The sequence below is a fragment of the Cydia fagiglandana genome, chromosome 3 (genome assembly GCF_963556715.1).
Source record: "Cydia fagiglandana chromosome 3, ilCydFagi1.1, whole genome shotgun sequence".
Taxonomy (NCBI): Eukaryota; Metazoa; Arthropoda; class Insecta; order Lepidoptera; family Tortricidae; genus Cydia; species Cydia fagiglandana.
In genome coordinates, this window is record NC_085934.1 from 15,783,719 (window position 1) to 15,796,711 (window position 12,993).

The 12,993-nt window shown below is 40.3% G+C and overlaps 1 protein-coding gene across 1 annotated transcript; it reads left to right on the plus strand.

Annotated features, from left to right (window-relative positions):
- Window positions 1-511: 511 nt before the first annotated feature.
- LOC134680218 (UPF0489 protein C5orf22 homolog) lies at window positions 512-12,624 on the plus strand. Its single transcript, XM_063539305.1, has 4 exons — window positions 512-528; window positions 10,665-11,534; window positions 11,981-12,226; window positions 12,445-12,624. The coding sequence occupies exons 2-4, from the start codon at window positions 10,728-10,730 to the stop codon at window positions 12,538-12,540; spliced, it is 1,149 nt and encodes a 382-aa protein (XP_063395375.1). The 5' UTR covers window positions 512-528; window positions 10,665-10,727; the 3' UTR covers window positions 12,541-12,624.
- Window positions 12,625-12,993: the final 369 nt, after the last annotated feature.

Sequence of the window (12,993 nt, forward strand, 5' to 3'; positions counted from 1 at the left end):
CTGTTACGTTTAAAAAATTTCTAAGTCCAAACTAAACAAATGGTTTCAGTATGTCCGATTCTTAATTCACAACACTTTATCATTGTCGGTTTGACCCAAGTTCGACTGTAAGAGAGTGTTTTAAAGCATTTAGTTCGCCTTCATACGTATTTATTAAAATAAACAAACTGTATTAAGATGAATAGTACAAATACAAAGTAATGTATTATGAAACCAAATTCCTGGTTTCTGTATGTATAGAGTCAGACCTAGAAAAGTCTGCAGCGATCTTGATAGCCCACGCAGCGCAAATGTTATTTATACGTCAAATTAAAATAACACTTGCACTACGTGGGCTATCAAAATTGCTGCAGACTTTTCTTGGTGTAACTATAGTTTGGACCGAAGACCAATGCATCTTTATGAGTAGAAAAATACACTTTTTTAATGTCAGGCGGCTTAAATAAAACTAACCTAAAAGCTTTATGTTTGTAATGGATTTAAATGTGGTTTCTTTATGATGTTTTAATCCTAATACTTTTAAATACAGTAAGTTTCTTAAATTAACTATGTTTATTGATTAATTGTCTTACAGTGACACATAAAAATCATCTACCTAGTTCCGATTTTATGTTCTTAGGCCGGTTGTAGCGTCCGGTGTTTTTGCCGGAAACCGACCGGACCGTGTCACGTTACGCGACTACGTCCAGTTTTGTATGTAGCTAGCTGCTACCGACAGCTACATCCAAGGAAACAAGACATCGTCGCAAAACCCGGACAAGCTAGTTTTTACGTACAGGCTATATTATTATTATATTTGTGTATGGTATGTTACTTTTCTAAAATGTAGTTAGTTGATATAAAAATCGGCCAAGTGAGAGTCGGACACGTGCACTAAGGGTTCCGTACCATTACCCAAAAACATAATATTTCAATATTTATTACTTATAGTCTATTTTTAGTATTTGTTGTTATAACGGCAACAGAAATACATTATCACGGTTCCTGAGATACAGCCTGGTGACAGACAGACACACAGCGGAGTCTTAGTATTAGGGTCCCATTTTTACCCTATGGAATCCGAAAAACTACCCAAGACAAATCCCGAACTTTAATTAAATCCCAGCTAGATTTCAACACTCGCTTGGCACCCATATAGATCTTGCCTTGAATTCTTTTGCAAGCGAACGGTGGAGTCAATAACAACACATATTCTTAATGACGAATTTAGCTCATTTCTTATTTATGTTTTTGATGGGATATCATTACTTTTTGTACGGGAATTATTTTATTAGTATTCATCATAGTTGATTTCGAAACTAAACTTTACTTTTCCTATTACAAATTTGATAGGTGCTTAGTGTGAATGCTAGGTCATCTGAAAGTGGGTTAGGTTTTGATGTTAGGTGAGTAGGTCTGTCAGTCAGTGAGAAAAATCCCAATTTTTTGATAATTGTATCTTAATAACCAGTTGAGCTATATTGGATTTCTAGTTAGCCTTAAGGGTCTTAAATAAATAAAAAAAGTGGAAATAATCACAAAATGAAATGATATAAAACTACAGAACAAAGTAAATCTTATAGTTAAAGAATATCATATGTTGCATACCCTTCAGTATAGTAAAAAATATTGTATAACAATCTACTATATGCTTAAACACAATATTTTATAAGAACAATATTGCTTTGCTTTTTTTTGTGTGTAAAGCCGCCTCCAGACTATGTGCGTGAATCGCGGCGCGACGTCGCGGATAGGGTTGCCAGATCGAAAGGCGCTATTATCGGGAAAAAATATCAATTTTTCGGGATTTTGGAACTTAAGTCGGGAAAAAAAACATTCAAATTAAAGTGATTGTATTAAAAACAACGATATTTTACATTATTGGCACTACGTCAGCTGTTCTGCCCATATACGGTTTTATATAAAATAGTATAAATACTTTGAGAACTTGAACAAAAAAAATGACTTCTCATTAGCTACTTATATTATCAACGCGGGTCGCTCGCTCTCTCGACGACAGTTCGGAACTTGAAATTATTGTTTTATAACGTGAAGCTGTTTTTCGGGACAATATTCACTTTGTCGGGAATCGGGAACACATGCTAAAAATCGGGAGAATCCCGCCAAATCCCGACCATCTGGCAACCCTAGTCGCGGATAGTCGGTGTTCTAAGGTCCACCACCTTGCATTTTGGAGACAAAGCAAACCGCTTGAAACAGGTGTTCCTGGGGGTGATCTGAGCCGATTAAGCCCGGTTGCCAAGAGGTTCCCCCCAACAGGTGGGCAGGGGAGGGGGGGGAAAATTGCCTCCGGCGCGCCTCACTCTAAGCTTTATCTCTGCATACATCTCGCAACTATATCAAGTTTGGTGTCTTTTTCGTGTAATACGGGGATGAAGAATTCATTTCTGTGCCTAAATTTTTACTCACCCATACAAAAAAATCGAGAAATTCAAAAATCAAAAAAAATCTTCTCACTTTTTTTTTCTAAAATCCTCTACAAAATTAAAACTATAAGGATTATCTCTAGAAAAAAAATACCTGTGAATAGCCCAGTTATCATACTATATAGAATAGTAAACATGTCAAACATTTTTCCTTTATAAATCTGTAAAAAAAATGTTTTTTGTCGCGCGGCGTACCTGCATTGTAAGAGCGGTATGCAGCTTTTAGGATTTTTAAGTATGTTTAGATGATTTCTGATAACTTGTTATTCTTCTGATTGTAGATTACATTAACAAATAACTTCTGGAAGTGATATATATTATATACAAATATAAATTAAATATATAAATAAAGATGTTGGGCTTCGGGTGACCCCTCGTGTTCTGCTGAGGCTGTTGCGGATGTGATTCGGCAGGGAATGGAATATTTCATTCCGTTCTCCGACCTATCGCTCGATCACAAGACCCGAGCATGGTACAATTCGGACTGTGCTCGAGCCGAGGCCCTTAAGCAGTCTGCATACCAGGCTTGGGTACTAGCCCGCGATACCAAAGCTGGAGCACAGAGGGTTCGCGCGAGGAAAAAAGCCTTAACTCAGCTGCCAGGTCCTGCAAACGGGTGCTTCGAAAGGCTCGATTCGACCACGTCGGTCGAATAGGGGCCAAACTCGCCTCCTACCCTCCTGGTAGCAAGCGGTTCTGGTCCCTGTCGAAAGCGGTCGAATCCAACTTCTGCCGACCCACATTGCCACCTCTGCAGAAACCTGATGGGACACTGGCCCACTCCGCGACAGAGAAAGCTAACTTGTTTGCTTCTCTGTTTGCGAGCAATTCACGTCTAGATGCAGGCTCAAAACTTCCACCTACGCTACCTCAATGCAGTTCCTCTATGCAGAGAATTGCTATACATCAAAAAGAGGTACGCCGAGCTCTGCTGAATCTTGACGTGAATAAGGCCAATGGACCAGACGGTATACCTGCACGTGTACTAAAGCAGTGTGCGCCTGAGTTGTCTCCTGTACTGACACGCCTGTACCGCCTCTCTCTCCAAAAAAGAACGGTGCCGAAATCCTGGAAGCTTGCAAACGTGCAGCCAGTACCCAAGAAGGGTAGTCGTGCTGATCCCTGCAATTACCGACCAATCGCAATTACCTCCATGCTCTGTAAAGTCATGGAAAGGGTACTTAACGGCAAGCTGCTGGCATACCTCGAAGCAAATGATCTGCTCAGTGACCGTCAATATGGCTTTCGCCGAGGTCGGTCTACTGGGGATCTTTTAGCGTATGTCACGCATTGCTGCGGCGAGGCCATCGAGAGGAACGGTGAAGCGCTTGCTGTTTCACTGGACATCTCGAAGGCCTTTGACAGGGTTTGGCACGCAAGTCTCCTTAGCAAGCTTGCTGCTTACGGCATCCCTGCTGATTTCTGTAGCTGGCTATCTGATTTCTTGAGAGAACGGTCGATCAGAGTAGTTATTGATGGCTACTCTTCGGACCTCATGGCCATTGACGCCGGTGTTCCTCAGGGGTCTGTTCTCTCCGCAATCCTTTTCCTGCTCCACATTAACGACATGCTGCAACCCAGCATTGTAGGTTATGCAGATGACAGTACGGTTGTTGAGAGATATTTGGCTAGTGCAAGGGACAGCAGGGAGGATATACGTTCACAGAGAGAGGCCATGGTTGAGCGAATGAGCTTGACCCTTAGTCTCGTTTCCCAGTGGGGTGATGACAATCTGGTCACGTTCAATGCCTCCAAAACGCAGGCGTGTCTATTTTCCGCAAAACGGAGTCCATTCGACCCGACTCCTTCTTTCCGGGGTGCATCTGTACCTATTACCGACAGCCTGGAACTCCTCGGCATGGAGCTGAGTTCAGTCCTCAGCTTCGGCAGTTTCATTGAGTCTAAAGCACAAACTGCGGCCAGAAAGCTGGGCGTCCTAAATAAGGTGAAGCGATACTTCACACCTGGACAGCTTCTAACACTTTACAAAGCTCAAGTCCGGTCGTGTATGGAGTATTGCAGCCACCTGTGGGATGGCTCAGCTAAATACCAACTCGCCGCTTTGGACTCAGTGGAGCGCAGAGCTAGGAGGATGATTGGCGACAAGAAGCTAACGGCTAAGCTTGAGTCTTTGGCCCATCGGCGGAAAGTCACCAGCCTGTCGGTATTCTACAGGTTGCACTTCGGGGAGTGTGCCCAAGAGCTACACGAGCTCATTCCACCCTCCCCATTCTACCATCGGACTTTTAGACGCACGGCCGGTTTCCATCCTTACATGGTAGATATTCCACCAATTCGCACGAAGCGCTTTGCTTCTACTTTCCTTATGCGCACTGCCAAGGAATGGAATTCCCTGCCGGCGTCTATATTTCCGTGTTCTTATAACCCGGCAACCTTCAAATCAAGAGTGAACAGGCACCTTCTGGGCGAGCTCGCTCCATCGTAGGCCACGTCTACGCCTCGGCTAGTCTGTGGCCATGAGTAATACGAGCGGCTTGTTGCCGGGTTTCTTCAGCCCGGTTCTCTTGCGACAGAAACATTTCTGTTATTCACAAACAAACAGTACAATTTCACTCAGCACAGCACAATCAACTATACTAATAAGATACACGAAGGGCATGATACATGATTATGATAGTTGTGAAATTGCCAGGCCATGAAATTGAAAAAATAGGAGCACTGCTTTGAAACCGCGAGTTGATCGAGCATAATCCCCAAATATCTATTTAATAATCCCGCAGCAGTCCTCAAAAACTGCGGACATTCAAAATTATTGCAAAGTACTGGGCGGATTCACTGCCACAAAAACGGGATAAAAAGCTGAAAGGTGAGTTATCTGGCAGCACTGTGATAAACGAAATAACAACGTTAGCTCTTGAGGTAACGTGTGTTTTGACAGTTCTTTACGAATTTCGTGCTGTCAAAAACTCCGAAAATTCCGTTTCGCGGTAGGTCTATGGAACGATATTCGATCCATAATCGTCTTTCGAACGGGCCGCTCGATGACGGCTGTCTTCGCGGTAAGAAAACGTGTTATAGCTGTCATTTTTGCCCGCAATTGACGATTTTTGGTATTGGCGGTAGCCCCCCTATATAGTAGGTAGACAACTCATTCTGCATAGGATAATCCAATATTCAGATATATCGTATTTTAATCCCCTTTTTTTTAAATATTTACTTTCTGTACCTACCTGCGTATGTAGAATAAAGTTTTAAAGCGAACGCGTGCCTAAACTAAATGCGAGTAGGTACCTACTTCAGCACGGTACGCCGCGCGACACAAAACATTTTTTTTTACAGATTTATAAACGAAAAATGTTTGACATGGTTACTATTCTATATAGTATGATAACTGGGCTATTCACAGGTATTTTTTTTCTAGAGATAATCCTCATATATTTAATTTTGTAGAGGATTTTCGAAAAAAAAAGTGAGAAGATTTTTTTTGATTTTTGAATTTCTCGATTTTTTTGTATGGGTGAGTAAAAATTTAGGCACAGAAATGAATTCTTCATCCTCGTATTACACGAAAAAGACACCAAACTTGATATAGTTGCGAGATGTATGCAGATATAAAGCTTAGAGTGAGGCGCGCCGGAGGCAATTTCACCCCCCCCTCCCCTGCCCACCTGCTGGGGGGAACCTCTTGGCAACCGGGCTTAATCGGCTCAGATCACCCCCAGGAACATCTGTTCCAAGCGGTTTGCTTTGTCTCCAAAGTGCAAGGTCCCCTTAGAAAACCGGACCTTAGAACTTCAGCTAGGAGCGAACATATCGCGAAGTTGATGTATGACTCCACACTCGCACACTTCACGGCGATTTCGCAGTTTGGTTTGCGACAAGATGGCGGAAAAGCATCAGCTGATCGAGTTTAACTGTTAGTTATCTATGGCATCATACGTGATTTAGCTGTTTTTCCATTTTGATTTCTTGTGAAACCGTAAAATATAGCTGCTTAATGTAATATAATCATAATATAATTAATATTTATCTGGCCACAGAAGAGCCAAATAGTGTGTAATGTGGAGTCTTGCAAGTTCGCGCTTCGCGTCTCCTTTGACGCGGGCCGAAATACCGACAAAAAACGGAGAACAAGGCGCGAAGACGTGAACAATCTGCGAAATCGACGCCACACTTGCGTTCGCGGCTTCGCCCGCGATTCACGCGCATAGTCTGGAGGGGGCTTTACGAAATAGCCCAGAAATTAAATTGGTTAACTGTACTGTAGTACGTGAATTACATGATATACCTAGATATTTATTCTAGGCGAGGTTGGGGACCATTGGGCAGTCAGGAGGCAGTTCCCGACCTCCCCTACTTTCTGGAATAGCTCGGTCTAGAAATAATGTGTGAAATATTTCCTAGAATCGGAAATGCCATTATTTTATACAAATAGATTTAGAAATCGATCTACACATGTGTTTTGTATGAGTAAATACTAACAATGGCTGATATGATGATGATTAAATACTAACACGCAAAACGAGTTAGTACGGCGACGCAACGGATCCTCCTTAATTAAATATTGATAAATAAATAAATAAATACGTTTGTCGATATTCGCCAATATTACAGTAACATCTCTCCTTACAGTAGTATCACCAAAATAATCGTGAATAGGTACTGCTATTAAAAATAAGTCGAATTTGCGCACACCATACATGTGGTAAGTACTTTTTATTAGTGCATATAGGTAAAATAAAATAAATATAGTTTATTATATTAGTACTTAATTTCATAGGAGGAAACATTTAACACCGGAGTTTATAATCGTAGTTATTTCATGGACAGAACAAACAGCTCACAATTTATTTTAACACATTCAGCGCCAAGAACCCGACTGTCGGGTACACTGTTCGTAGCGACTACGCGCTCCATACGGCCAAGACGTGGCTACGCGCTACAAGCGTAACCCGTAGCACTTAGTGGCAATGAATGTGTATAATCAATTATTATTGGATTGATATAATATTAGCCCTTGATTGTATAAGTCTCCGCTTCAAGGGCCACCGGAACATTCAGTCGTGTCCATCGCGGCTTCCACACCTTGACCCAGGTGGGCAACAACGGCGCAATGGGTCACGGGGGAGGGGCGCGGGGTTATGTTTGGGCGGCGTAGTAGCGTAGTGACGTCACGACGCGCAGTATCGACCCCGGGCGCCGTCACAACACCCCCCCGGCCCTAAGAGGGGTTCTACGCCTCAGAAACATTCACGGATGTTTTGAAGTAATGCTACGATCCTACGTAGAACCATGCTCGTAGGGCATGTCTTATTAGGTCTTGACGTCTTCTATCAACAAGAGACGGTAACAAATACTCGGATAGTAAACGTCAAAGAAACTTGTATGCAGAGGCTTCATTATCTGATTTTCAGACTTCAGATAAATATGCTAGATGTAAAATTGCATTAAGCAAGTACCTAAATAAAGTGATAATGTCTGTCGGCTCGATTCTGGAAATGTATTAGATCTCTACTAGACCTCAACAAGTTACGATATGGATAATTTAAAGATATTTGTAAGATAGATATGTCAAATTTGACGTTTCCGCGATTCTGGAGGTCCTCTTGAACGATTTCGACAAGATAGATATGTCAAATTTGACGTTTCCGCGATTCTGGAGGTCCTCTTGAATGATTTCGACAAGTTATGACTTAGATATCCAAGTCACATCTAGTCGATATCTAATGTAAATCTAGTTGATCTCTATATCGTGTCTAGATCTTGTGATTATCTCGTTTCCCGAATACGCGTGTGTATCCTTGAGGAAAGACGTGTAGGAGCAGGAGTCATATATCCCACCAATGTTGGGTACACCATTGGTGGGATGGCTCCTACCGCTGGGGATAGATAGCCTTAAACTTTACATTATTATATACCTACTGCAGCCTGGGTGAGTTTCCTACCAAGAGTAGTTTACGGCTAGTGGTAGTATCAGTATACTAGACTAGACTTGCTTTCTGAGGTATTACGCTAGGCTTTTTTACGTTTGCCAATTATCGCTTTTTGCAAATTTACAATCGTTCCATCTACTTAAAAGCCCGTCACAGAAGTAGCTATAAATGCTAAATATATATTAATATACCGTATAATACCGAAATTGTATTATACCTAAGCACCACACACGATACAGATATAAAATAATATTTTTGATATTATAAAACTCGTTGCTGTCCTAGGGAGAGAGAGAACAGGAAGGAAATATATCGTAATATTTCCTCTATATATATCGTATTATATCAAGCTATAATATATATATATTTAGAGCATGGAATCTTAAGATACCAATTTATTTAATAAATATTATAGCTACGTCTATGATTAACTATTCGAATCATAACATGGCATATTGAGAGCTCAGTTTTATGAGGCACTGGCACGTACTGTATTGTATACTTTTATATCTATTGGTAAGCCGTTTATTAAGAGGTTGACGGAGATAGAAAATTCCCAACGGAATCTAATATATAATTCTATTAACTTGATAAAAATGTTTATACTTAGAACGCAATAGTTACTTCGATGTTTTAGGTGTTTATCTGATTTTTGCATTGCTCTTAGGATACAATAATGCTCTAAAGCAGCCTCGGGGTTAAATTCATTCTTGGTTTAATTGCTGATTACCATATTCACACCATAGCAACGCAAAATTCCAATACCTATAGGCTGTTAATTTTGTTTTCGAAGTCTCTTTGTATTTGTTAGAAAAGTGATCCTCCCTTGTATATTTTGCGGGGCGGCGCCTTGACCCAAATTTCGACCCGCAGAACAGACAGTGTAGGCGAGCAAAAACGAAGCTTTGTTGACTTAGTCAAGGACCCACTGTTAGTACAGTCATTATAGATTTTGACCCGTGAATAATTAGTTCTTGGATTTTTTTTTCGTAGGTCCCTCGGGGGGGTCACTGGGAGTGTAAATTCAAAAAGTAGGCTTAATCAGGCTCCTGCGTATATTCAAAAAATGGTTTTTTTTTCCAAAAAAAACGGTTTTTCTTCAATAACTCGGCCATTTTTGATTTTAAAGTAAAACCGTAAGGACAAAAACTGTAGGAAATTTGATTCTCTACAAGTTGGGTCCTCACAATTTTTCTTCTAGGATCGATAATTTGGAAATAAAATTTGAAAAAAGCGACAAATTCAAAATATTTTCAACATCCCGTTTATTTTCAACTTTACGACATAAATGAAGAGGACTAAACTTGTAGAGAATCAAATTCTGAACAATTTTGGTTCCCACCTTCTTTCCCCCAAAATCGATATTTTAGAAATTAAACCTGAAAAACGCGACAAATTCAAAATATTATCATTATCTCCTATGTTCCACGCTTTACGGCATAAATGAAGGGAAACGAAGTTGTAGAGAATCAAATTCTGAACAATTTTTGTCCTCACGGTTTTACTGTAAAATCAAAAATGACCGAGTTATTCAAGAAAAACCGTTTTTCGAATATACACAGGACCCTGATTCAGTCTACTTTTTGAATTTACACTCCCAGTGATTCCCCCGAGGGACGTACGAAAAAAACATCCAAGAACTGATTATTCATGGGAAAGGTCGGTTTTTTGGATATAATGACTGGACTAACTTGTAGAGAATCAAATTTCCTACAGTTTTTGTCCTTACGGTTTTACTGTAAAATCAAAAATGGCCGAGTTATTGAAGAAAAACCGTTTCTTTGGAAAAAACCCATTTTTCGAATATACGCAGGAGCCTGATTAAGCCTACTTTTTGAATTTACACTCCCAGTGACCCCCCCGAGGGACCTACGAAAAAAAAATCCAAGAACTAATTAATCACGGGTAGGGTCGGTTTTTTGGATATAATGACTGTACTATGTTGAGACAGATCATAATAATATTAGATTGTTTAGCTGGAATACTCCGTGACATTCAATATATAGAAGTAGAGTATGATACGAGTAACTGTACCTAAGAATATTTACATCGATTTCCAGACGGTCTATGTATGTCTAATCATCTACCTTATGTAAAAGAGGTTCGAGGTTTTGTAAGATTTCTTAGAATATTTTATTTAGGTAACACTTTTCATTAGTTTTCTCTCCATTAACTGAAGTGATCGTAATCTACAATGGATACCCTTTTATCTGTAGTGGCGGGCGTCATATAAATTCGAAGATAAGCCCGAGCTAAATCGGCTTACTTTTTCTTCAAGAACATCCCACTAGAACTAAGTGCCACTGTAATGTATGTGATCATACTGATCATAATAATGTTTCAGATATTTGTATAAGGGTTTCCTTTGCTAAATCAAAATTGAGAATATTCTGATAACTGGAATGCAATGGCGGGAAACGACGAGAAACGAAGCGAGCCGCCCTTGAAGCGCTACAAAAAAGTCCCAGTTTATGTAGTGGAAGAACACAACGATGCATTACAGTTTGTTTACTCCGCCATCGGAGGAAAAAAATTGCCATTGGAAGGAACCACGCTACTTCACTTCGACGCTCACCCTGACATGCTTATAGATCGTAAATTGAAGGGTGCCGAGGCCCGGGCTGGCAGAGAACTGTTACCTTTGTTACAAATAGAAAACTGGATAGTTCCCGCGGCTGCGGCCGGACATATAACCCGCGTTGTATGGCTACGGCCGCCTTGGGCAAAACAATTCAAAGATGGCTCTCGTGTCATAGAAGTCGGCGATCACCCAGATAACGGCTTACTGCGCGTTAACAGCAAAGAACCATATTACATGTCTGATGCCCTCTATTCTTCCAAACTCGACAACAAACGAACCTTTACCCTAACCGTGGCAGAAGTTCCCGACCCGAACAATTCAGAAGATGAAACCGATATGCAAATACTGGCTAAAGAACTAGCAATATCGCGCCCTTATGTTCTCGATATCGATTTAGACTTCTTTAGCACGGGAAATCCCTTTCTATCCCTTTATGAAAATATACAACTGTACGACCGCTTGGAGCCAATCTTCGGATTTAAACTACCCGATAGCGACGATAACGAAAATGTAGAGAAATTTGTGGATTTACGTGAAAGGCAATTGAACGAACTCGAAAACTTATTCCAGCACCTCGAGGAACATAATACTTTGGAGAATTATGGAGGTGAAAAGACGGAGACTTTTCAGAAAGTAAGTGAATTACTTTATGATACTTTCCAACAGACGTTAGGTACCTCTCGAATAATGAGTATACTATATGTACTTACCTATTATATACTATAGGTAGTAGTGAGAGAGTAACACTAGTACTAACACTTAGGGAAGTTAATTGATGACGTAAATAAAATTACCGGCCTGTTGCTTATAAAGTTTAACTCTGGGCATGAGTTCAAATTCAAATTTAATAGAAAAAATTAGCGATGAATCACAATACAAAATAAACTGAAATATTTCATACCGGTGATCGATAATTCCATCCATTTATGTACATATTTATTTTAAATTTTAATTTATACTCCGCAACACAAGCCCTTTTCGCTTACGGTAGGACGAAGCTGTGCCATATTTACTTTTTACGTTTGAAATAACTTCAAACACCCACATTGTCATTTTTTTCTTTTCATAAATCAGCGTAGGTTTCAGATATCGCCTCGGCAGTGTTATCCGAAGCTGAGCGTTTGGGCGAGCCGCCTAACTGGTGGGCGGTGTACGCGGGCGGCTGCACGCGCGATCAGGGCGGGTTGCCGCATCATATAAGCACAGAAGAGGAGGTGCGACATAAAATGGATAAGGTCATCAGGCCATTGTTGAAAGCTTTGCCGCCACCTGTTCTGGTGACTGTAGCGAGGTCCACTGACGACGGTTACTGCCCTCCGGACCAGGTAATATGACGACTGTTCTGTTTTATTTTTTGAACAATAAAGTTGTGTGTGCTTATAACGCTGAGAGTAGCACCACTCCTTACTCGAGATCTCGGGGCGAGTCTCCGCAGCAGTTGCAAGCAGTACATAATATAATTAGCAATGAAAACAGTCAATTTAAATGAACCGTTATACTTATTTAAATTGGCCGTTAAAATCTTATTTTTTCATTGTTGCAGGTTGACTACATTCAATCTCTAGTACTCCATATGCTTAAAGAAATTTATGATACCGATGAACCCGAATATTATTATTTAAAAGTGATCGCCGACTAACGACATTATACAATACGTAATATCATTTAAGTGATTTTATTTATTATGTATTTAATAAGGTTACCAAATACAGAATAAACACTACATGCATGTGTTTTAATTCTTTGATGTAATAAGTAATATCGATGTAACAATTTCTTAGCCGATTAGAATTTTGAGATGGCCCTTAAATAAATATGTAGGTACAATTAGCAAGCAAGCAAGTTATTAAGCAGCAGCATCACAATTCCTGGATATAAACTAAATTCGCTACAATGTAATGCTGCCCTGCTTATTGTATTTGCAGTACTTGCATGAAAATCATCGTTTAAATAAATAACTTATTCAAAGAGTACAAGATAAACAATCGCATGACATTTCAACTGCGATTACTGCATATGTTGTTAGCACGGCAGAATGGAATCTAACAAACTGATCAGGCACAGAGCAACTGATAGAAAAACGGCCTCCTTT